Source organism: Anomaloglossus baeobatrachus, chromosome 7, assembly GCF_048569485.1.
Source record: "Anomaloglossus baeobatrachus isolate aAnoBae1 chromosome 7, aAnoBae1.hap1, whole genome shotgun sequence".
In the NCBI taxonomy this organism is placed as follows: Eukaryota; Metazoa; Chordata; class Amphibia; order Anura; family Aromobatidae; genus Anomaloglossus; species Anomaloglossus baeobatrachus.
Genome location: NC_134359.1, coordinates 217,849,402 through 217,876,617, shown reverse-complemented (window position 1 = coordinate 217,876,617; position 27,216 = coordinate 217,849,402). Strand labels below are relative to the sequence as shown.

General features: G+C 42.5%; 1 protein-coding gene across 2 annotated transcripts in view; it reads right to left on the bottom strand.

Annotated features, from left to right (window-relative positions):
- The window catches only part of LOC142245289 (4-aminobutyrate aminotransferase, mitochondrial-like), a 192,724-nt gene that overhangs the window by 49,270 nt on the left and 116,238 nt on the right, over positions 1-27,216 (bottom strand). For both annotated transcript variants that reach the window (XM_075317899.1, XM_075317900.1), the window contains exons 3-5: positions 23,577-23,674; positions 19,486-19,515; positions 18,160-18,277 (exon numbers count right to left, since the gene is read on the bottom strand). In XM_075317899.1, the coding sequence (XP_075174014.1) occupies positions 18,160-18,277; positions 19,486-19,515; positions 23,577-23,674 (246 nt within the window). The remainder of the gene's footprint in view (positions 1-18,159; positions 18,278-19,485; positions 19,516-23,576; positions 23,675-27,216) is intronic.

Here is a 27,216-nt window from a genome sequence, read left to right as displayed (position 1 = left end):
CATCTATGAGACACCTTCCTTGATTAACCTGTAAATGAAAGTAAATAAACACGTACACCCGAAAAAATCCTTTATTTGAAATAAAAGACAAAAAAACACCCTCTTTCACCACTTTATTGAAATCTCCAAATACCCCTCCAGGTCTGACGTAATCCACACGGTGTCCCACGAGGTCCCACGACGCCTTCAGCTCTGTTACATCAGAAGCTGACAGGAGCGGCAGTAGAACACCGCCGCTCCTGTGAGCTCTGCACAGAAACTGAAGTGAGCCGCGCTGTCAGTGGTGACGTCACTCAGGTAGTGCCAGTGTGTGTATGGTGATGGGAGCGGTAGTGCCTGCATGTGTGCGGTGATGATGGGTGCGGTAGTGCCGGTGTGCGTGTGCTGATGATGAATGTGGTAGTGCCGGTGTGTGCGGTGATGATGGGGGCGGTAGTGCCTGCGTGTGTGCAGTGATGACGGGTGTGGTAGTGCCGGTGTGTGCGGTGATGATGGGGATGGTAGTTCCTGCGTTTGTGCGGTGATGATGAGGGCGGTAGTGTCTTTCTTTCTCTCTCTCTCTTTTTTTCCTTTTTTCCCCTCTTTCTTTCGCTCTTTTTCTCTCTCTCTTTCTCCATCTGAATTTCCAGTCTATCACGTTCAGTTCCCCTCACTCCTGATCACATGACTCCAATACCCGCCCATAATTTCAAGTGACAGAATCCTGTAAAATAACTGCATTTCAGTTTGCATAAACAGGAACCGCTTTTGCAGCAAAAAAACGTTCAGGATGCATGTTAAAAAAACAGTGTGAAAGCAGCCTTAGGCATCCAGATAGTGAGTGGTCATTGAGTAGTAAAAGAAAAAAAAAAATACAAATACGTTTTGTTACAAAATTAGATCTACAGTATTAAACACGTGCCTCATTCCGGTAACGGTTAGGTGTGAGTCCTTATATCCGGACTTTATAACATTATGCAGAATGAGAATGCATGGCGTCTTCTGCTGAATGTTAATGTCACCTTGAATCGTATCTCTCTGCAGCAGGCGGCCGGTTTAATTATCTAATTTGATAAATGTATGCAAGGTCCATGTAGCGTTTTATTAGCAGGTGAATATAAAACTAAATGGGAGAGAATACTACTGTGAAAATACACTATACAACGCTGTGCAGTCAGATCATTCAGAATGGGAAAACACAAAGTTATACAATCAAAATGGAACTTTTATGCAAAAGTAAAAAAAAAAACAAAAAAAACCCAAACACATCTGAACCTCATTCACATAAATCTGTGTATGATGGACACGACATGCACCCATTATAATCTATGAGGCTAGTCACATATCTATGTTTTTTCATGGATACCAGAATCATTTCAGTTTTTTCCGGTATCACAGATAAAAAGGGCCAATACAAGTCTATGGGTTCGGTGAAACCATATGGTGATCTCATAATAGGACCTTGGAAGCATCATTTAATACTGTATTGTTTGTGCATTGGAATATTCTATTGTACATATTATGTCTGTAATTCGTGTAATATGTATATGCCCTTTATTTCTGTGGGCTGATATTTGTCCTCTCATATTTTAGCTTCATGCTCTCCATATAAAGAACTGTTTGGCCGTCAGCAGGTGATTTGTGTGTACGTGCCCGGCCGCTGTGTTCCTCCACTATCCTGTAGCACCGGGAGCCTCTGTGACGTGTCCACACTCCTGTGCATGCGCGCTCACCCTAAGCCAGGCAAAGTTGGTTGAATGCCAGCAGCGGGCGCACATGTGCCATGCAATCACTGCTGTTGGCTACCACTCAGGTCAAATCGTAAATTTAAAGGGAACCTGTCATGTCCAATATGCACCCAGAAACATGAGCAGTTCTGGGTGTATATTGCTAATCCCTGCCTAACCGTCCTTGTGTACACTAGCATAGATAATGTATTGCTAAAGATCTTTTACTGTATGCTAATGAGCGAGGGCACTAGCCCCCTGAGCGTTAGTTCCCTGGCCAGTCGCCTCCATTAGCATATTAGGGACGCCCCTGTGGATGTACTATCATGCTAATGAATACGCAGCATCACAGGATGATCTCGCTCACCTCTCCGCTGGATTTCGTCTCAGTGCGCATGACCCCAGAGTTCCGGTCATGCGCACTATGAAGCCGGTTGTACGTGTCCTAACTTCAAACAGAAGTAGTGCACATGACCCAAACTCTGGGTCATGCACACTGAGCCGAAATCCCCCGTCGGACGCGATGGCGGCGGAGAGGTGAGATCATCCTGTGAAGCTGCTTATTCATTAGCATGTTAGCACGCCCACAGGGGTGTGCTAACATGCTAATGGGGGCAACTGGCTGGGGAACTAATGCCCAGGGGGCTAGTGCCCTCGCTCATTAGCATACGGTAAAAGATCTTTAGAAATACTTTTTCTAAAGATCTCTTTATCTATGCCAGTGTATACAGGGACAGTTAGGCTGGGATTAGCAATATGCACCCAGAACTGCTCATGTTTCTGGGTGCATATTGGACCTGACAGGTTTCCTTTAAGGTCCTGACAGTCTAGGGTTACACCATCCCCTATGAAGAAGCGTACCATTTGAATATGCCAAACGCGTGTTGTTTTTTTTTCTCCTTATATGGACTTTCACTCTGCCCTCTACTGTCGTTCTCATCTTTGCCATGTACCCTGACCACATGTTAGGCTATGTGCCCACGGTGCTTTTTTTTCAGCACAAAAAAAGCTGCTTTTTTCTGTGCTTCTTTTCATGCTTTCATGCTTTTTTTCATGCTTCTTTTCATGCTTTCATGCTTTTTTTCATGCTTCTTTTCATGCTTTCATGGTTTTTTTTCTTGCTTCTTTTCATGCTTTTTTCCCTGCTTTTTTTCATGCTTTTGTGCTTTTTTTCATGCTTCTTTTGTTAATATTGAATGCTTGTTTCAGTTCATTAAAGTTGGATGTGGAAAAAAAGGTGTTCTGATGTTATTTCCTTATTTAACCCATTTTCTTCAATCTCCATTTTGGAATAAAAGTGACAGGAAAATGATGATCCATTAGATCGTTTACCGGCGCCGCTATTCACCGGCTCATGCAGGTGAATAGCGGTGCGGGGAATCAGGTACTCAGAGATCACTGTTGCTATAGTAACTCGCTCATTAGGTTACTATGGCAACGGTGGCAGCGGTGATGTAACCGCTTACCAACCCGCAGTCTCTGCTCACTCATTGAGTGATTAGACAGCACGAGGAGCAGAAGCGTTCTTCCTCCCCCATGCTTTCTGATGTAGCAGAGCTAGATCGGTGACAGAAGACCAGGATCGAGGAGGGGTGAGAGGGAGTAATAAAGATGGAGTCCCTAAGTGTGTCTGTGTATTTATTTCTAATAAAGTATTTTTTTCTGTGTTGACCAGGTCCGCTGAAAGAGTTGGATACAGCGCCAAAAGATGGCACTTCTATGAAAGCACCATTTTCTGGGGCAGCTGCAGACTGCAATACGTAGCAGGGGGCCCAAAAAGCTTGGGCCACTCTGCGCTGCGGATTCCAGTCCCTAGCTGTCTGGTTGTACCTGGCTGGACACAAAAATTGGGCGAAGCCCACGTCATTTTCTTTTAGATTTTTGGCAAAAAAAACTCAAGAAAAAAGGGCTTCCCTGGATTTTCCATTGCCAGTGAAGGTAACACCAAGCTGTAAGGGTTAGCAGCTAGTAGCTGTTTGGGTTACCCTTAGCTAGAAATAGAAAATGCAGCGGGAACCTACGCATTTTTTTTCTTTACCCCTAACCCTTTTGGGTTATGTGTTTGTTTTTTTTATTTTTTTTTTAATGAATTTAAAAAAAAAAATAAAACCAAAAAATTGACATGGGTTTCGCCATATTTTTGTATACCAGCCAAGTAACACATGCAGGTACGGGCTGCCCCCAACCCCCAGCTGCCTATTTGTACCCAGCTGGGAACCAAAAATATAGGTAAGCCCTTCTTTTTAATTATTTCATGAATTTCATAAAATAATAAAAAAAACAAAAAAAAAAAAAAAACAACGTGGGCTTCACCCAATTTATGTGTCCAGCCAGGTACAACTAGGCAGCTGGAGACTGGAATCCGCAGCACACGGTGGCCCAAGCTTTCCGGGCCCCTTCCACTGTGAATTGCAGTCCGCAGCCACCCCAGAAAATGGCGCGTTAATAGGAAGCGACATCTTCTGGCGCTGTATTCAACTCTTCCAGCTGCCCTGGTATTGGGTGGCTCGCTCGGTAATAATGGGGTTAGGGCCAGCTTTGTAGCCCTAAGCCTGAAATTCATGGTGTCACGCCAATATTAGACATAGCCACCATGAATTTCTAGTAAAGATAATAACACAACACAGAGAAAAATATTTTTTATTAGAAATAAAACACAACACAATTAGTGACTCCATCTTTATTGAACTAAAGATCCCCCCTCCGCCGCAGTCCTGGGTATAGCAATCCGGATCCAATATCATCTGATCGGAAGGCAAACTGATCAGATGATGACACATCATCTGATCGGTTTGCCTTCTGATCAGATGATATTGGATTCAGGTCTTTGAACCTGACACCGGTTCAAGGACCTGAATCAGGTTACACATCAGCTGATTGTTTAAAAGTCCCATGGGCTCCAGGACCCGCAGGTAAGCAGCTGATGCTATCACCTGATAGCATCATCCAATCGTTTAAGTTCAGCGAAGATCAGCTGATTCATCATCTGCTTGTTAAAAAGCCGGCAGGCTTTTCACAGCTGGACGTAAACAATCAGCTGCTTACCGGCGGGTCCTGGAGCCCATGGGACGTGACCCGGGAGTCTGCAGAGAGGTGAGTAAGGTGAAGAGTTCATCCCAGCAGCGGATCTCCAGGAAACCCCGGTAATCCTCCTACATGAACTGTATTCACCTTGTGACATCCCCGGACCTCCCTGTAGAGTGGTGTCGGTAAAACACTGCAAGAATACTGAATGCCTGGTGCACAGCACAAGGTGAACACAGTTCATGCAGGAGGATCACCGGGGTTTTTCGGGGTTCACCTTGACGTCAACGGGGGTTGCCTGCATTTATGTGGCATAGGCTGTGCACCAGGCATATTTTTGCGGTGTTTTACCACGACATCTCTTTGCAGGGAAGTCTGGGGATGTAAGGAGGTGAATTCAATTCATGCCGGAGAATTACCGGGGGCTTTCCTGGAGATCCTCCGCTGGGATGAATTATTCACCTTGTGACGTCAGCGGGGGTCCCTACATTGTTTACCGCAACACGTCGCTGCAAGGAAGTTCGGGGATGTCACAAGGTGAATACAATTCATTCAGGGGGATTACCGAGCAATGCCCCCCGCATTCCTGGAGATCCCCGCTGGGATGAACTCTTTACCTTGTGACGTCAGCGGGGGTCCCTGCATTGTTTACCGTTACACCTCGCTGTATAAGTTCGGGGATATCAGGAGGGGAATACAATTCCTGCAGGAGGATTACTGGGGGATTTCCTGGAGATCCCCGCTGGGATGAACTCTTATGATGCTTATAACCTTATGACGCCAGCGGGGGTCTCTGCAGAGGTGTCCCATAAAGAATGGGAGGTAAGGAAATAGCTGCCGACGCTGGCTATGTCGCTTTCTTCTATGAAGGAATCTATATAGCCATAGCTTTCTTTTCTCCCTAAAACCGCCCAAACGCATAAAGTATAAAGCAACGTGGGCATTACACATGCGTTTTTTCCTGCTTTTTTTCCCTACTCCATTGAAGTCAATTGGGGAAAAAAGCAGGAAAAAACGCTAAAACAATTGACATGTTGCTTCTTTTTTCAGCAAGATAAAAAGCAACTGAAAAAGAAGCAACGTGGGCACAGCAAGTCCCGATTCTCATAGACTTTGCTGGGATGCTTTTTCCTTGCTTTTATTGATTAAAAAAAGCAATGAAAAACGCTAGAAAAAACGCTGTAAAAACGCCCTGTGGCCACAAGGCCTTAATGTTCACGGTCTCTGGCTGAACTTATGACTGCTGTGCCTATTATACCTGTATTTCATTATGTTTCTATGTGGACATTGATCATAAAGCTCCTTATATATGCACATCTTCTGATGCGCTCTGTGTCTGTCTTTACTTTGTACGGATTCTTCCATCCTTTTTATCATTGTGTATGTTATTCTTTTATTTTGTACAGTAATACAATTATATATTTTAGGCTTTCAAAACGCCACATTTCCTACTTGTAGCTGTAAAACACATGCAGATAAAAAGCTACATGTGTGAACATGGACTTATACGAATTCTTATTTGAGGATCAAGTCACATCTTTGTTCCAAACCGACACTGAGTGCATTATTCTAAAAGGGGAAAAAAATAGATTTTTGGACTTTATGAGTCAATGGTTTTATTTTAAAAAGTAGATCACCCACTATGAAATTACATAGAAAAATTAAGATTAACTAGATAGTAGAGAGCAAACATTGCAACTATTAGTCATAAATACTTTGTGTAAATTATATTAATTTTAAAAATTGTATTAATTTATTTACTAAGCATATATTCGTAGTTTTTTTTCTTACATAAGTTTTAAAGAGCTCATAAATTTTTTTTCTTATTTTGATATTTTTATTTCACACAATATGTGGTGCCTAATTCTTTAACAATAATTCTTTAATACTTTTATATTTGTAATAAAGGAAATATATTTTGCCTTGGCCAAAGCAATGTTCTGTTCCTTCAGTTCCAGAGATATATTATTCACCCTCTATGCAGACTTCTAAAGTACATTGGAAATCGATAAATAAAATAGCAGGAAGACCCGCTGAGCTCTTGCAGCGCCATGCTTGTTGTGAAGTGTTTGTTGTACAATTCAATGCAAATCAACTAATTTGTAAAATGCCAAGGAGACAGGATATGAAAAGATTTATTCCCATTCACCGGCGATTGACTTTGCATTTACAATATACAGTGTAAGTGTTCACAATTCCGAATACATTTCAGTGTACCTGTAAAACAGATTTCATTTCATAAGGGTGCAGGATATACAGTCATATGAAAAAGTTTGGGCACCCCTATTAATGTTAACCTTTTTTCTTTATAACAATTTGGGTTTTTGCAACAGCGATTTCAGTTTCTTATATCTAATAACTGATGGACTCATGAAATGAGGTTTATTGTATTAACAGAAAATGTGCAATCCGCATTTAAACTAAATTTGACAGGTGCATAAGTATGGGCACCCTTATCAATTTCTTGTTTTGAACACTCCTAACTATTTTTTACTGACTTACTGAAGCACTAAATTGGTTTTGTAACCTCATTGAGCTTTGAACTTCATAGGCAGGTGTATCCAATCATGAGAAAAGGTATTTAAGGTGGCCACTTGCAAGTTGTTCTCCTATTTGAATCTCCTATGAAGAGTGGCATCATGGGCTCCTCAAAACAACTCTCAAATGATCTGAAAACAAAGATTATTCAACATAGTTGTTCAGGGGAAGGATACAAAAAGTTGTCTCAGAGATTTAAACTGTCAGTTTCCACTGTGAGCAACATAGTAAGGAAATGGAAGAACACAGGTACAGTTCTTGTTACGCCCAGAAATGGCAGGCCAAGAAAAATATCAGAAAGGCAGAGAAGAAGAATGGTGAGAACAGTCAAGGACAATCCACAGACCACCTCCAAAGACCTGCAGCTTCATCTTGCTGCAGATGGTGTCAATGTGCATCGGTCAACAATACAGCGCACTTTGCACAAGGAGAAGCTGTATGGGAGAGTGATGCGAAAGAAGCCGTTTCTGCAAGCACGCCACAAACAGAGTCGCCTAAGGTATGCAAAAGCACATTTGGACAAGCCAGTTACATTTTGGACGAAGGTCCTGTGGACTGATGAAACAAAGATTGAGCTGTTTGGTCATACAAAAAGGTGTTACGCATGGAGGCAAAAAAAACACGGCATTCCAAGAAAAGCACTTGCTAACCACAGTGAAATTTGGTGAAGGTTCCATCATGCTTTGGGACTGTGTGGCCAATGCTGGCACCGGGAATCTTGTTGAAGTTGAGGGTCGCATGGATTCAACTCAGTATCAGCAGATTCTTGACAATAATGTGCAAGAATCAGTGACGCTTGAAGTTACGCAGGGGATTGATATTTCAGCAAGACAATGATCCAAAACACCGCTCCAAATCTACTCAGGCATACATGCAGAGGAACAATTACAATGTTCTGGATTAGCCATCCCAGTCCCCAGACCTGAATATCATTGAAAATCTGTGGGATGATGTGAAGCGGCTGTCCATGATCGGCGACCATCAAACTTAACTGAACTGGAATTGTTTTGTAAACAGGAATGGTCAAATATACCTTCATCCAGGATCCAGGAACTCATTAAAAGCTACAGGAAGCGACTAGAGGCTGTGATTTTTGCAAAAGGAGGATCTACAAAATATTAATGTCACTTTTATGTTGAGGTGCCCATACTTATGCACCTGTCAAATTTAGTTTAAATGCAGATTGCACATTTTCTGTTATTACAATAAACCTCATTTCAATCCAGAAATATTACTCCGTCCATCAGTTATTAGATATATGAAACTGAAATAGCTGTTGCAAAAACCCAAATTGTTATAAAGAAAAAAAGTTAACATTAATAGGGGTGCCCAAACTTTTTCATATGACTGTACATTCAGAATACCCTACTCAACACGGATATTGCAACTCCAAGAAGGAAGGTTCTTGGAATTATGGAAATCACAGGATAAATAGACATGTTGCTGATATGCAAGTAATGAAATGAATGGGAATTTATTTATTTATTTATTTTTTAAAACCATCTAGATTTATTCAAATCCGTGCACTTACACACCTTGGTTGCTATTAATGACCTATCAACCACATGTCCTTTTTAAATACTTGAATGCTATTAATGACCGTAGTAATGGTTATCGGAGAAATGTTCTACCACACTGAATGCACTTGGGTACACAAATCATCAAGATCCACTGCTGGCAGCTCGCTTTTAAGTTGTCGACCAATGACGTCTAAAGGCCGCTTTATACGCAACGACATCGCTAACGAGATGTCGTTGGGGTCACGGAACTCATGACGCACATCCGGCCTAGTTAGCGACGTTGTTGCGTGTGAAACGTACGAGAGACCGCTAATGATCAAAATTACCTCACCTAATTGTTGATCGTTGACACGTTGTTCATTTTCCAAAAATCGTTGCTGCTTTTGGACGCAGGTCGTCGTTCCTGAGGCAGCACACATCGCTACGTGTGACACCCCAGGAACGACGAACAACACCGTACCTGTGTCCTCTGGCAACGAGGTGGGCGTGTCTTTCATGCGGCTGCTCTCCGCCCCTCCGCTTCTATTGGGCGGCCGCTTAGTGATGTCGCTGTGACGCCGCACTAACTGCCCCCTTAGAAAAGAGGCTGTTCACAGGCCATAGCGACGTCGCTAGGAAGGTAAGTCCGTGTAACGGGGGCCTAGCGATATTGTGCGCCACGGGCAGCGATTTGCCCGTGATGCACAAACGACGGGTGCTTTCACGAGCGACATCGCTAGCGATGTCGCTGCGTGTAAAGCAGCCTTAAGATGTGGTTATTGGAGGACAAGTCCTGAGACATTGGAGGCCATGATAGCACTTTTAGGCCACACAGGCTATTCACTGTAGCAACATGCAGTCTGGTGTTGTCATGTTGAAATATAGTCTCCTGGCTGTACCACTGGTTTCACAACCAAATTACCAAACTGCTAGAGTACCTGAAATAAAGTCTTCAAGGGTCCAGCTATTGTGCATTATGCCACAGCACACCTTGATCCTGGTAGCAGGACCGATGTGACATTACCTATTGAAGGCTTCTTTATGGTGTAGCCCAAGTTGGCTCATGATGTTCAAAGAATGGTGTGCGGTGATCTATTCTGTGAGGCAAGTGAAGTTAAGAGTCACATGCCAAGTTGCAGGGGGCAAACAGGGTCTACACAAACCTGCCGAATAGGTTTGCATGACGCTGGGAAAGGTGTTCCATTGACCTCACGCCACCACTCTCATATGTTATGGAGGCCGGAATGGCAATCTATTCTCTTCATCGATGAGTCATGCATTTGTTTTGTATTCAATGATAAGAGGAGATTAATCTGGAGAGCACATGAACAACGTCATGAAGAGGCCTTGACAAGGGAATGTGACAGTATCAAAGGAGCAGATTTTCAACAGGACATCATCATACTCATTACCGAGTAAATTGAGATGTTTAGAAAATTTTGTTTCAATTTTCTTCATCATTTGCATCTCATTAAATTGATCCATACTGCCCGATCCACGAGTAGCAGGCTTCAGGCACTGGCTGTATTTTCTCAGTCAGAGATGTTTTTTTCAATAGCAGCTTGTCAGTCACACATACATTAAAAGCAGCCACGGACTGAGTTGTAGTGGAAACTAGCCAGACAGGCGGGTCCACAGCGGCTTTTCTCTGCCCACTGCCTATACACACATGCAGAGAGAGACTTGTCAATCAAGGGTAGAGGAGAAGCGACCGGGGTCCCGCCTGTCTGACTTGTTTCTAGTACAGCTTAGTCCCCGTCTGCTTTTTAAGTATGATATTTTTTTCTAAAGCACAGCAGCATTTCAGTCACACACGTGACTGGGATAATACAGACAGTGCCTGACACATGCCGCCCGTGGATCGGGCGGTATATATCAGCTGTCCAGATCACTTTAAAGGGAATCTGTTATGTTGAAAAATGTTATTACACTGTAATAACTGAGATTAATCTGCAGGTTAATAGTATTCTAGCACAAGATCCATACTGAATAATTGTAATTCCTCCCGGCAGCCTCTTTCAATCATAGAGGTGTGGCTTCAGTCACTGCTCAGTATAAAGTGTGCGGTGGCTATAATCACGACCACCGACACTGCCTGACAGCCTGTTCAGAACTGCATCAGAGAGAGCTGGCTGTCAGTCATAGAGGCGCAATTTCAGTCACCGCTCAGTTCACAGTGTGTGGTGGCTGTAATCACGACCACCGGCACTGACTTACAACCAGCTTAGAATGGCATCAGTAGAGAGCCGGCTGTCAGTCATCAGTCACCACTTAGCACATACTGTGCGGCAGCTGTAATCACGACCACAGACACTGACTGACAGCTGGCTTAGAACTGAAATAGTAGCCTGTCCGTCATAGAAGCGCGGCTTCAGTCACCGTTCAGTGCATAATGTGTGGCGGCTGTAATCACAACCACCAGCACTGACTGACCACTTGCTCAGAACTAAATCAGTACAGAGCAAGCTGTTAGTCAGAGGCGTGGCTTCAGTCACCGCTCTGTAGATAGTGTGCAGCAACTGTAATCACAATCACCAGCACAGACTGACCGCCTGCTCAGAACTGCATCAGTAGAGAGTCGTCTGTCAATGATAGAGGCACAGCTCCAGTCACTGCTCCGTACATAGTGTGTGCTGGCTGTAATCACGACCAGCGGCACTGACTGAAAGCCTTCTCAGAACTAAATCAGAGTCTGGATTAAAGCGACATTTTGGGGTACATACAGTATATTAACTGTTAGAATTAGTTTTGCTTTGCAAAGAAAAAGGAAAAAGAATGGACCGCATCTGCTAATATCTCTGCTCTCAGTTGTTCTCATGGGAGGCTGGTATTCATCACAGCCCTCTTCCTGCAGGGGATGACACCATTCCTCTATCACGCATTTATGGTGCTAGAATTCAATGGTAAAAATTTATCAATTGAAACCAGGGGATAAGTAAGGGACACTCTGTTGACATAAATAATGAGGGCATAATCTTTACTAATCATCAGGCCAAAGATGGCAGCATTCAGGGATTGGAGGGGTCTGAATTGAAAAAGAAATTGAAAAAGTGTTGGAATCTCCATCTTCTGACCTGAGGATTGCCTGTAATGATACGTTGATCGGGCGCCCCACAAGCCTTTCTCCACTCTGCATCTTATATGGGCCCTGACATTATTTATATTTCTCAAAAGTATAAGCAGCTCTCGCTATCTTATCTGTTCCTAGGCTAGGGCTACGACAAGGATCTGATGCACCATGACTTTGGCGGGCTTTGCACGTTGCGACATCGCAAGCCGATGCTGCGATGTCGAACGCGATAGTCCCCGCCCCCGTCGCAGCAGCAATATCTTGTGATTGCTGCCGTAGCGAACATTATCGCTCATTATCGCTATGCTTCCCTGCGACGTCACACGGCAGGCGGCCAATAGAAGCGGAGGGGCGGAGATAAGCGGGACGTAAACATCCCGCCCACCTCCTTCATTCCTCATTGCAGCCGGGACACAGGTAAGGAGATGTGCCTCGCTCCTGCGACTTCACACACAGCGATGTGTGCTGCCGCAGGAACGAGGAACAACATCGTACCTGTCGCTGCTGCAAAATTATAGAAATGTCGGACCCTACAACGATCATACGATAACGACGGTTCTGCGCTCGTTAATTGTATGTAAAAGGATTCACATACTACGATGTCAACAGCGACGCCGGATGTGCGCCACTTTCGATTTGACCCCACCGACATCGCACCTGCTATGTCGCAACGTGCAAAGCCCGCCTCTGGCTTATTTTTAGGAAAACAGCGAGACCTTTCTGAGTCAGGTGAACTTCTGCTCGCAAATGACTTTGTAACACAGAAAGTTGTTCAAGCATGAATCACATGTACAAAGCCAGAGTTTGCTGCCTCGCAGTTATCTCCAGGGCATCCTGCGGCAAAAAACAGTTGCAAGCAGGACCGCGAGCAAGGCTGACCCCGAGAGCTTCATACAGGGAATTGAATTTCCAGACCACATCTACATCTAACCCCTTTCCACTCGGCACTAATAACCGTTACTCAATGTGCTCCTCTTGGTTAGCTCAATACTGGAATGTGACATGCAAGTGAAATAATCGGTTCCTATCTCTAAACCCCCCCCTGCATATGGTTCTGGCTTTTCAGTGTGAAAACATTTTTTGTTCAGTTGCCAGGGATTTCCTTCTCTGCATATGTCTCTGAATACTGATGACTGCTAGCAGCAATCTAACGGAATGTTACAGTCATATCCAGGGGTGGGCAATTAATTTTCCCATGGGGCCGCATGAGAAGTTGGGATGGTTTTAGAGGGCCGGACTAATATAATTAACTCTGTTCTACATTATATATATATATATATATATATATATATATATATATATATATATATATATATATATATATATATTATATATATATATATATATATATATATATATATATATATATATATATATATATATAATATTATATATATATATATATATATATATATAATATTATATATATAATATTATATATATATATATATATATATAATATTATATATATATATATATATATATATATATATATATATATATATTATATATATATATATATATATACACACACACACACACACACACACACGCACATATACTGTGTGTGTATCTAATATATATATACACATACACACAATGTATACATACATACACACACAATCCCCATATACTACATCACTACACCCGCCATATACTACACCTGTAATATACATCCCTATACACTACACCTGTAATAAACTACACCGCTATATACTATACCACTATATACTACATCACTACACCCCTATATACACACCTGTATTATACTACACCCCTATATACTACACCTGTATTATACTACACCACTATATACTACACCTGTATTATACTACACTCCTATATACTACACCTGTATTATACTACAGCACTACACCCCTATATACACACCTGTATTATACTACACTCCTATATACTACACCTGTATTATACTACAGCACTACACCCCTATATACACCTGTATTATACAGGTGTATATAGGGGTGTAGTATAATACAGGTGTATATAGGGGTGTAGTATAATACAGGTGTATATAGGGGTGTAGTATAATACAGGTGTATATAGGGGTGTAGTATAATACAGGTGTATATAGGGGTGTAGTATTATACTACACCCCTATACACACCTGTATTATACTACACCCCTATATACTACACCCCCCCATATACCACACCTGTAAAACTACATTCCCATATACTACACCACTACACCCCAAATATTTGTCAACAGTTAATCCCCTCCCCCCCCGCAGGTTACTAGTAACCACTCACCTCTCTCTTCTTATTGACCCCTCCTCAGGCACCTCAGTACGAGCTCCCTGCTGAGCGGCTTCTCTTTCACATGCCCAGGCTGCGCCGCTGCTTCTCTCCATATGGGCCCCGCCGCTGCAGCTTCTTCTGCTGCCGGGCGGGAACTTTTCAAATGACACACGCGCGCCGTACTGACGATATCAGGACGCGCGTGTGTCACAGAGAAAAGTGCCGAACAGGGAACAGAGGAGAGATTCCGGCGTTCCGCTGCCTGCACTGACTGTGCGGAGCTGCAGGATCTGTTCTCTGTTTCCTACCCAGCACGCAGCGTGTGATGTGGGCAATCTGACCACGGGCCTCCTGGAGCCTGGAGCTCCGGACAACAGGTCAGATTGCTCTCATCAGTGACCGGCCAGCAAGGACGCCCTGAGCCAGGCGGGCCGGTCACAGAGAGTAGGCGGGCCGGATATGGCCCGCGGGCCGCCCCTTGCCCAGGTCTGGTCATATCAGTCATCTGGACATGATTTTACACTTTAGGGGAAAAAAATATCCTACCCCTGGCCACAAATGTTTCTCTATAGCAACTTTATAAGACAATGTCCACATCTTTTGCGATCACTATGCATTGGAGAATTGGAGAATAGGGGCAGTAAGGGCCTTAACGGCTTTAGGGAAATCTAAAGTAATATATTGGAACACTGAAACATGAACTTAAGAAGTTGTTCCCAAACATTTTGCACCGTTCTCATTTCTTCAGAAGCCATACTCCCATATTATGCAATCATATCTTGAAAACAAAAGCCATAATATGATGAAGCAGAGGTGCGCATGTATGGACTCTGCTCCATTCATGGTCAATCAGATTGTGTTTTGCCAAGTATTTAAAGGGATCGGAAACGGTTTTAAAGAAGGCGATTCATTTTATTACAATGATTCAATGATTACAGAAAATAGGAAATAGTGTGAGAGAGAAGCGAAACAGGGAGGATAGAGAAACTCCTGGGATCCACACTGTGGTGTCATGGGCGTCCCCTCCCCAGGTAAATAGGCTTCTGACTTTGCTGTAATCTTCACTAGTTTATATCTCACTTGAAAACAAATGCTTGCATAACCAATTGTTACGCAAACTCTAACAGGTTCCATTTGTCCAATATAGTATCCCTCTTATAAGTGGCCAACTCTTCAGATGTCAATCTACACCGGACAAATACGTCACTGGATGAGACATGCCAAAAACTCCTGGTTTCAGATGTTTTACCATACTATAAACACTCACATTCTCAATAAACATTGATAAGAGAACTATGTGGTACTGAGTGATACTATTAACATGTACTTTCTCACTAAATATTGATAAGAACTATAACTTCAGGTGTCTGGGAAAATTACAGAAAAACAAACTAATATAAACTAAATTGTTACAGTGTAATATCTTAAAGGATTTCTTAAATACAGACTACTAATATGGATTCCTGATGGCCACTAAGATTTTAGCACTAGAGATTGCCAGAGAAAATATAGTACAACTGTCTCCAGCAGTCCCATACATAAGCAATGGAGTGAAAGTCGAGCATGTAAACCTCAGCACTATGGAGAACTTCCCTCTTGGGATCATATCCTTAAAGGACTATTCCCAAAAATTCAAGTTCTCTCCTACTTATGAAAAAGATGGTCCAACACGGGGTCTCCAAGTGATCGGCAAGTTACCACCTATCTTATTGGTACATCTCTTGCATTATTTTTTTGGGGGGCGGAGGGGGGCATAGCCATTTAACAGAGTCAACTTATCAAACTTTTTTGGGAGTGTGGAAGGAAACTGGAAACCATTGTACGGAGATTACAGAGCTGCTCGCCTCATTACTTATCGTGGGCACACTGAATAGCGTGATTAACAGAATATTTTACTTTCTCCTTAAAGGGGTTTTCCACTACTAGGACAACCCTTTCTGATTCCACTTGATCCCCCACTTAAAGTAAAAGACCCTGTACTTACCTCCCATTCTGGCGCCGTTCCAGCGCTGTTGGTAACTGCGGTTTGGGCTCATGTGACATTGTGACGTCCTGTGAACCCCGCGTCCAATCACCTCCGACTACGGCCACAACTACCACTACTACCTGAGTGGTAGATGCAGCGTCACATCCTGTTGGTTAACTCATTTGATCCCAAGACAGGGAGAGAAAAGCCAGCGGTGATTGGATGCGTGGCTCGTCGTGCCATCACAATGTCATGTGAGCCCCGAACCGCGGTTACAGACAGCGCTGGAACGGCGCCAGAACGGGAGAGAAATACAGGTTCTCTTATTATACCTGGAGGAAACAAGTGGAATTAGTAGGTGTGTCCTAGTAGTGGACAACCACTTTAATGAAGCTTTACTTAAATTTAATGACTACCATGATGGAAGCTTTCACACTAACATTTTCTCGATTATTCTGTCCTATCTTCCTTTCTACTGAAATATATGAATAATAATTTCCGTTTTCAGCTCTGTTTATTAACCCCTTCAGCCCCGGGGCACTTTCCGTTTTTGTTTTTTGCCCCCCTTCTTCCGAGAGCCGTAACTTTTTTATTTGTCCATCAATCTTGCCATATGAGGGCTTATTTTTTGCGGGCAAGTTGTACTTTTAAATGAAACCATAAGTTTTACCATATGGTGTACTGGAAAACAACAAAAAAATTCCAAGTGTGGAAAAACTGCAAAAAAAAGTGTGATGGCACAATAGTTTTTGGGATGTTTTATTCACGGTGTTCACTATATGGTAAAACTGATGTGTGGGTATGATGCCTCAGGTCGGTGCGGGTTTGTAGACACCAAACATGTATAGGTTTTCTTGTATCTAAGGGGTTAAAAAAATTCACAAGCCTGTCCAATAAAAGTGGCGCACGTTTTGCGCCATTTTCCGAAACACGTAGGGTTCTCATTTTTTGGGATCTATGGCTCAGTGACGGCTTATTTTTTGCGTCTCGAGCTGTCGTTTCTAATGGTACCATTTTTGCACAGATGCTACGTTTTGATCGGCTGTTATTGCATTTTGCGTAAAACTTGCGGCGACCAAAAAACGTAATTTTGGTGTTTGGAATTTTTTTGCCACTACGCCGTTTACCCATCAGATTAATTGATTTTATTTTTTGATAGATCGGGCATTTCTGAATGCGATGCTACCAAATATGTGTATATTTATTTATTTTTTAACCCTTTAATTTTCAACTTTATTTTTGGGGGGAAAGGGGGGTGATTTGAACTTTAAGGTTTTTTTTATTTTTTTAAATTTTTTTTTTACTTTTTTTTTTATTTTACTAGTCCCCCTAGGGGGCTATAGCGATCAGCAATCCGATCGCTCTTATCTATCTGCTGATCACAGCTATACAGCTGTAAACAGCAGATTCAGTCACTTTCTGTTTCTCTCTGCTAGCGGCCGAGGGAAAACGAAAGTGAAACTTCATAGCTGCAGGCGTCATCACATGACCCTGTGCTACGATGGCAATCACCGAAAGTCACGTGATCACGCACGTGACTTCCGGTGGGGGCGGCGGTAAGTAAAAAACATGGCCGCGCGCATATAGATCTTGCTGCCAGACTTTGGCAGCAAGATTTAAGGGGTTAAATGTTGCGAGTGGAAGCAATTCCACTCGCAACATGCAGGCACACATGTCAGCTGTTGAAAACAGCTAATATGTGTGCCGACCGCCACCGCCTGCCCGCGGCAGGGGGCGGGGCTTAACGGGACACGCTCCATGACGGATATATCTGTCCACGGTTGTGAAGGGGTTAAATAAGATTTCTTAGAAGGGTAATGTCATCTCCAAGCCTCTGTTACATTTATAATCATCTCTCTCCTAATCAGGTGACAGAAAGAAAATCTAGAGTAACATCCTAATAATTATCTAAAGAGTCTTCTTAGAACTGATTTGCATTCAGAGCCATTTTGCTCTTAGGATATTAATACACTTTGTTTGGCTCCATCAGCGTGGAGTCTGCTTCTCCTCACTAAGAAATGTGCCAAGAATGGACAGAACTGAAAACACAGAAGGAAAAATAAGAAATCTAAAAAGGAAAACACCAGATGTCACATACCAATAGGAATGGACGATATTTGGGAATACAGATCCAGCATTCGGTTGCCATCTACATCAACAAGATAATTTCCACGACTGTCTTCATAATTGCAAAAAAAGTTCACGGCGTCTGTATTCTAGGGGAAAACAAAATGGTTATCAATGTTCACAATTTATCAAGTCTTCATCCAAAGATAAAGAAATAAAGCAAGTTGAACCCTGATCAGGTAAAAAGCTCAGAGTCAAGCGGTTCACACAAGGTATGGCAGATGACACCATCGGTGATACTGGACTCATCTTGGAAAAGGTACAAATTATATTTCAATATTTTTCAGATTTCTTGGTTTGGTTAATGGAAGTAAACTAAAGGTGAAAAATGAAAAGTACAATAGGGTGATACCTGATAACAGCAGGGGTGAGGGGGGATAGATACGTTCCCCACCTGGGGTGGCTGTGTGAGACACAATCACTATGTAGACATAAAGGCTGGTGCAGATCCATGTGTGTAGAGCTACCAAACCAGAATATATGAAATAGATAGTGGTTCCTCGGTGCTGCCCACATAACCAAAAACGATGAGTCACATGAAAAATGTATAGGTTTACTAGTTTGAGCGATCTGGTCCTTTATGGTTTTATCCTGAGGAAGGAGCCAGATCGCTCCGAAACACGTAGATTAATAAACTTGGCAATTTTTCATGCAACTCATCGTTTTTGGTCACGTGGGCAGCAAAGAGGAACCACTATCTACTTCATATATTCTGGTTTGGTTAATAGTAGGTATGAGCAAACCCGAACTGTAAAGGTCGGGGTTTGTACCGGACACTGGGTGTCTGGGCTCAAACCCGAACACAGTCTTTTATAAAGCAAAAAAGTCTATGTCCAAGTTCGGATGCTCTACGTATGCCATTCGATCGAGCATAGGAGTTATTAAGTATGCTCAGTGCTCGGCCCAGTTTCTGAATGGCTCTAACAGGGAGTAAAAAACAAAAGTTTCAGATGCTGTGTGTAAAAAAATAAATAAATAAAAAAAATAAAAAACCACACCCTCCATCCCCCGGAAATGCTCTGTTTATGGCTGGCTGTATGTGGGCCGAGACACTAACTGCCCAATCATTGATTTACATTATACTTGTAACTTGAGTCGAGCCTGTTCGTTTGGATCACCATTGACTTATATGGGGTTTGGGAATAAGTTCAGGTCAATTCTGGATGCCGAAAGGACTTTTAACTAAAGTCCGCCTGAACCCGGTGAACCCGAACATACACGGGTCCATCCGTCTCTAGTTAATACTTTAAATTTTCTGTATCACTGAAGTCACAGGAGATCGGCCATTCTTACTTACCTGGATACCATTCAACTGTTTGATTAGCTCCTAAAAATGAAAGTAAAACCATTATAGACATTATATTTGTAAAAACAAAAATAAATCTTAATATGTTTTGTACAACTTAATATAAGGACAGACAGTTCACTACCTGGCGCTCCCATGTGTTCTAGATCTGTGTCTTGAAGCAGCACAGCATTATTTAGTTAGCAAATACTAAGGATTCCAGCCTAGGGGTGGTGATGGCGCGAGTCTTCAGTGATTTAACGCCATATGGGATGCAGAGCCATTGTAGGCAGTACAACAGTCAGCAGACCCACGAGATTTATGAGGCAGTCCCCTAATTAATTCAGTGTACATCTGCTTAAAGGGAATCAGTCAGCAGGATACCACACCCCAAAATATTTATATGAGCATGTAGCTTTTACAAAGACAAGTACAGAAATAACTTTACATAACCAGTCTGTTCCTCTGTTAATGAGAAATCAACATTTGAACAGATATGCAAATCAGGCTGAAGGACTAAAGTAGATCTGAAGCCAGTGTCACTCCAGATCTATTTCTCACCCAGTGCCGCTTCCTACTGCTTGATTGATGACTCCTTTGCCTTAATACACATATCATGGAGGCAGTCAATCAAGCAGGAGGTGGCGCCGCTGGGTGGGGGAAATAGATCTGGAGTGACAGAGGTTTTAAAACTACCATAGTCCTTCAGACTCATTTGTATATCAATTACAATGTTGATTTCTCAGTAACAGAAGAACATAACAGCCATATAAAAGACATTTCTGGACTTGTATTTGAAAGAGTTATGTACTCATAAATAGTATGAGGTGGGGTGGATGTAGTGAAATTCAGCTGACAGATGCTCTTTAAAGGAACGAGTTGTGACAGTGACATTTTTATATGAGTTTGAATATACTGGGATTGGGATAAACTAAGGGACATTTTGACTGGAGTAACATCATGTCTGGGTTAATACTGATCATCATCGTCTGCCTCGACTTCTGCAACTTCCTGCTCTGTGGCCTCCCCATTTAAACACTCTTACACCCCTCCAATCTATCCTAAGTTCTAGTGCTCAATTAATCCACCTGTCCCCCCCGCTATTCCCCAGCCTCTCCTCTCTGTCAATCTCTTCAGTGGCTTCCCATTGCTAAAGACTCCAGTTCAAAACCCTAACCATGACCTACAAAGCCATCCACAACCTGTCTTGTCCTTACATCTGTGACCTAGTCTCCCGGTACTTACCTGCACGCAACCTCTGATCCTCACAAGATCTCCTTATCTATGCCCCTCTTATCTCATATTGCCACAATTACATACAAGCTTTCTCCCATGCCACCTCCATACTCTGGAACTCTCTACCACAGCATATCAGACTCTTGCCTATCTTGGAGACCTTTAACAGGAACCCGAAGACCCACCTCTTCCATCTAGCCTACAACCTGCAATAACCCTCAGTCCACTATACCGCTGCACAATCAGCTCTACCCCCATGTACTGTATCCTCACCCAGCCCCTGTAGACTGCGATTCCTCAATGGCAGGGTCCTCTCCCCCTCTCTATACCAGTCCGTCTTGTGCATCGTTCATGATTTTTGCACTTGTTTTTATTATGTACACCCCTTTTCACTTGTAAAGCGCCATGGAATAAATGGTGCTATAATAAGAAATAACAACAACAATATTAATTCTTAGAATACAATTGACTATGGGAACTCTCAGACGATTTCTCATACCACAAGCAGTCTTAGGCTATGTGCGCACTTACCGGATTTTGCCGCGGATTTTCCGCGGATTTGCTGCATGTTTCGCTGCAGAAAATGTTCATAACATCTCTGCAGTGAATCACCAGCAACTCCTATGGAGAAAAAAAATCCTGTGCGCACTAGGCGGAATTTGACAGCTGCATGTTTTGCTGCGGGAATCCCGCAGCAAAAACAATTGCATGTCACTTCTTTTCCGCACATCGCTGCGGGATTTCACTCCATTGACTCCAATGTTAATCATGAAATCCCGCAGGGGATAACGCAGGCAGCAAATTCTGTGCAGTTCACTGCGTTTTCCTGCGTTATTCCCTGCGGTATTTCGCGGTTTACCTCCGGTAATGTGCATCGCTTGTCTGCGGTTTTGCAGGGAAGTGATGTCATTACAGGAAGAGGAAGCCGTGCATAGAGTAAACACAAACACAGATCACACACACACAGACATCACAGACACAGAACACAGACACAGACACGTAGAACACACATAGAAAGAAAACGGAAATATAAAAAAAAAGAACGTGGGCTCCGCTGCATATTTACCGTCCAGCCGAGGTAAGCACACAGCGGCGACCTGGTATTCTCAGGCTGGGGAGGGAGAGGGGCAGGGATATTGTCCCCCGCCTCACTCCCCCTCCGGCAGCCGAGAATAATCAGCCGCAGCTGCCCCGGGACTGTCGCATGCATTATGCGGCACTACCGGAGTGTCCTCGGCTCTTCTTGCCACCGTGTAGCAGTGGTGGCAAGGTAATTCAAGGGGTTAATGGTGGTGGGGGACCACCGCCATTAACTCCAGGCTTGATCATGGCAGCGTCTATGTGACAGCTGACATGATCAACCCGTAAAGTAAAGTGAATAAAACACACACACAGAAAAATCCTTTATTTTAAATAAAACAAACAAGCCTCGTTCACCATTTTATTAACCCCTCCCGCACCAAAGCTCCGGCGTAATCCACAGGTCCGACGTCCTGCGCTGCTTCCATCCAGCCGCGACTGTCACAGACACAGCGCTGAATGAAAGCAGCAGACAGCAGAGGTAATTACCGGTCATTTCCCACGGCCGGTAATGTGAACTCACTGCCGACCGTGGGAAATGCAGCGATCTGTCCTCTATCTATCCCTCTGTCTGTCTATCTATCCCTCTATCTATTCTTCTGTCTATCTACTATCAGAATTAAATGTATTTTTTTTTTTTTCTTCAATGTGCTTTATTGCATTGAATGCAATAAAGCACATCCCAACCCGCACGCGGCAAAACCGCGGCAATACCGCGAATAATACCGCGGTAAAACCGCAGCAAACCACGGCAAACCGCATGCGGTTTTCGGGTGCGGTTTCCCGCGGTTTTTTACCGCGGGTGCGGTAATCTTTGAGAGGATGCGGAATTTTCTCAAGAAAATTCCATTTCCCAGTGCGCACATAGCCTTACTCTGGTTCCTGTTAAAGTTTCATCTCCTAATTTTTATCGAAAACAATATAAGGAATTATTAACGCACAGAAGAAACTGACAGTTCTGTATGATCACTGGCAAGACTAAATAATGACATACAAGACAGGAAAGAACTTGGCTTTACTAACTGGTATAGAGGCTTTTTATGTCTAGGGCGGTGTAGTATTGATGGGGCACTGTACTTTGGTAAAGGACTTTCCCTGGTTTTTATCTCAGTTAGGTTAGGTTTTATGCTTTCACCCTTCAGTGTATTGGTATGAATATCTGGTGAAATATTTATGGGTAAAGAACTTAGACGTTTATCTTTCCTTTATAGGTGGACTTTGAGATGGTTTGATGTTACCAACAGAAAATAAAAACAATTTTTTTTGCAATTTTATGGTGCTAATATGGCTAGGCAAAAGTTTCTTAAAAGGCCTTCCAATAGGCCCACTGGTCTCAGGGTGGTCTCTTGGATCCCAGCAGTTCGACCTCGACCAATCAAAATTATGGCATAACTTGCAGAAATGCAAAACAAGTCTTTGGTGGAAAATCCCTCTTACAATAAACCTTTCTTTTGGGACATGCATTAATAACAAACAATCTTCAATATATATGATGTCAGCACCTATTAGAAGAGGAAGACAAGGATAGCCATAGCAGATCATGGTATCCTTCGAAGACTACAGGTTGGTGTAGCTGCCAAGGGTTTGAGAATCTCCCAGCTCACCACAATTTCTCTTTGTATTTACTACATAGGAATCTTCCGTAAACAGCTTTCTTTCTTCTAGATATAATCTGTATACCTATATACCCAGGGGGCATTGCCCATCTCTTTCTACCCCAGCTGGTGGTCTCCACAACATTACCCCCCAAGCTGTACATCATGCAAACAACCAAGCTGTTCACTTACTCTTGATCTTGGTCCTGGAACTTCGGTCTTCATTAATGGAGCTTCATACTCAAAATCGACGTTCTTTTTAGCGGCAGCCTGACTGATATACCTACAACCTGAAGAATAATACGGGTCAGTATTATCGGTTATCAGACTCTAGGATTCATGCAACTCAATTCTTAATTCTCTAACGAAAATTAATTTATTAATAAGCAAAAATATGACGAGATTGTGAAATTAGAACCAAACTGGAGAATACACATTTTTATTGACCAGTTATCAATTGTACCAATGTCAGACATGACTCGTCAACTGCATCTCCTCCGCATAGATGGCAATTATGGTGGTTTTTTCAGCTAATTATTTTGAGGAAGCTAAAGTACAAGTTAGAGCTCCTAAAACGTTGTATACTGGAAGACCTTACTATACAATTTCTCACTATAGACATTTCTAAATTACAAGCAAACTGAAGTAAACACACGTTTGTTGGCCAGTTATGACTTGTATCAATGCCAGACATGACTCATCAACAGCATCTCCTCCAAATAGATGCCAATTGTGTTGGATATTCTTAAGTTAATTATTTTGAGGAAGCTACAGCACACATTAGAGCTCCTAAAAAGTTATATACTGGTATAGACCCTACTATACAATTTCTTACTACAGCCACTCCTACAAATATAATATCTAAAATTGGAAAAACATTTTTTATAGCGTTATAGTGGTCAGTAGCAGTCAATAGGATAACCCCAATGGACAGGTAATAGGTTTTGATTCTGGAAATACCCAATTAATATCCTGTACTTCCCTGTAGCAGGAAGGTGGACACCAGTAAACACTTTTCACAAAAATCTATGGCACCATACAGATGTAGATTGACACATCAATTAAACCACAAAACATTGGACATGAAGTTACAAGTGTCAAGCTTTAGTTTTCTGAAACAAAATTATTTTTTCAGTATCATGGTATGGATAATGCGAAAAATACTACATCTGTAGGATGGTGATGGCTATATGAGAAGAGTGGGAGGTCTGGTTGCTTAGATGACCCCATCAGGGGACCATGCATCCCATTTGGACCCTGTGTTCCTCTGCACTGGAGAGGTGGCTCCCACTCACACTTTCCATTAAAGTTTATGGCAGAAGTCCACAACCTTTCTGACCTTAAGAGCCATATTCAGCTCTGAGCATTCAAAATTGAGTAGAGAAGGGGTTAATGCCGCGCATCAGCCAAATGAAACTGTATAGATGTTGATGAATAAATATCTCTTCTTTATTTCATCGGTCTACGCGTTTCGAGGTCGAAACCTCTTCCTGAGGACCAGTACATCAACAAAAGCCTTTGGCTTTTGTTGATGTACTGGTCCTCAGGAAGAGGTTTCAACGAGGAAAGGCGTAGGTTTCGAAGAGGGCTTCGACCTCGAAACGCGTAGACCGATAAAATAAAGAAGAGATATTTATTCATCAACATCTATACAGTTTCATTTGGTTGATGCGCGGCATTAACCCCTTCTCTACTCCATTTTGAATGCTTATCCACGTGGGGCTGCAGCAGACGCTATTTATCTTGTGCTTATTAGTGGTTGTGACTTTCACAACCGAATTAGGTGAGTGTATATTTCCTATATACTACACTTGTTCCTCTGGTGTTACACTATTAGCGCTTATTTTTAGATTTATATTCAGCTCTGAGAGAGAGTTGCGAGCCTCATCCAGCTCCCACCCCTTCACACTAGTGACACCGAGAACCCCCATTACCCCCATTATTGGTATGCAAGCCAAAGCTTTTCCACAAAAATCACACCGAGGCAGTATACCAAGATCAAGGGGTTCTCAATACCCCAATTCAGTATTCTCGCATCAAGCACTATATTGATACATGCACCATTGTGTGAGTGATACTACACCCTTGACTTATTATGTATTACTTATATTTCTTAGGAAGTATCTAATGGATAACATTGTATTTTACTATAAGGCCTTTACCTTATCTCTATTTTCTTACTAACCATCAATAAAGTACACACATGGTAATGTCTGGATACATACCCTCATAGCTCATGTATTTCTGACATCAGGGGTTTTGTCATATATATTCCCTGCCCTGCTATTAGCAGTACCTCATTACAGTATATGTTATATACCCTGTTTCCTCAAAAATAAGGCCTGATAGGATTTGGGGGCCTTTTTTTTGAGTATGCTTAAAATAAAAGCCCTTCTCTAAAAATAAGCCTTAGTTTAAGGAATACAGCAGGACTCCATAAAAAAAGAGCAGACATACCCAAAAGAAAGGAAACCTCACCCCCTCTAAAAAAAAAAAAAAAAATAAATCACACTCACCAGACCCCAAACAATTACAGTTGGTAAGTTCCAATGGTGGATGGGATCTCACACAGAGATCTGTGTTGCGGTCAGGTTCCTTGCCATTCCAGCTGCATTGCACTGCAGCTCTAACAAACAGGTCGGGTACCAGCATCACTCTGCGAAAGTGATACTACTTCCAGTCACCAGGGGGAGCCCACAGCTGTTGAACTCAAGGGGACCTGACAGTGACGCAGATTTGTATGTGAGAGCCCATTCACTTGCCAACTCTAATTTTTTAGGGTCAGGTAAGTGCGATTCTTTTAGGAGGTGTCTGCTCTTTTGGGGGTAAACTTAGCAGTACATAGAAGTTAATAAATTTTAAGCAGGTAATTTAAACTAATGTAAATATGGTATGTACCCACCACTATAGGAGTAGGTGCCATCGGGCAACCCCTTCACTACAATTCTGAAGATGAAATTAAAAAATCATCATCCAGTATAAAAGAGAAGTCTTAATAATGATTAAGAACTGTTTTTTCTCCTAGCACACAGACAAGAGGATTACAAGCAGTAGTAAACTAAACTACCTAAACACCAAAGCCCATGATGTATGCTGTAAATGATGAGAATAATAAAGAGCATCATTCACGCAGAGTCATCCGCCATGCTATGGCCAGCAGTTTCATCAATAGGCCATTTTCTTGATTTAAAACACAAGGTCGCAACTCTGAAAGGGTCACGGAAAAAAAAAAATCAAAATGTGCAATATTAACTCTTTAGAGCCCTTGTCACCAGTACTTAACTGATCCATAGGAAGACTGTGAACAGTGATTGTTGTGCCAGTGATGCGGATATAACATATGCATAAAGGGTTAAGAAAAGGAGCAGAGAAGGGAAGCAGAATTCACTGCAGGCATCATCGTGACACAGCCAAATGCCCTGATGCAGAACGACACTTGTGTGCGCTAATCAGGGCTGTATGGAAGAAAACAAGGACTACACATAAGCAGAAAATAAAAAGCGCATAGAATAAAATGTTGTAAAGGAAGAGTGAATGTTCATGTGGGGAATAGATTATTTGCCTGTGCACCTTGCATCATGTACAGCCTGGGCTAAATATAGGCCTCCTCATTAAATGCAGCTTTCTGTAGGGATTGCATCTATACGTGTACATAATGGAGAGACTCACTGACTAATCAGAATTAGTCAGAATTGTCAGAAGTGCCGCTCATCAAAAAGACATTTCAAAAGACAGTGTCAAGATAATGAAAAGCAGCGTGCACTCAATCTCCGAATAGGTCATATCAAATTATAACTATAATATGACTCGGCACAATATGTAATAAAGAATA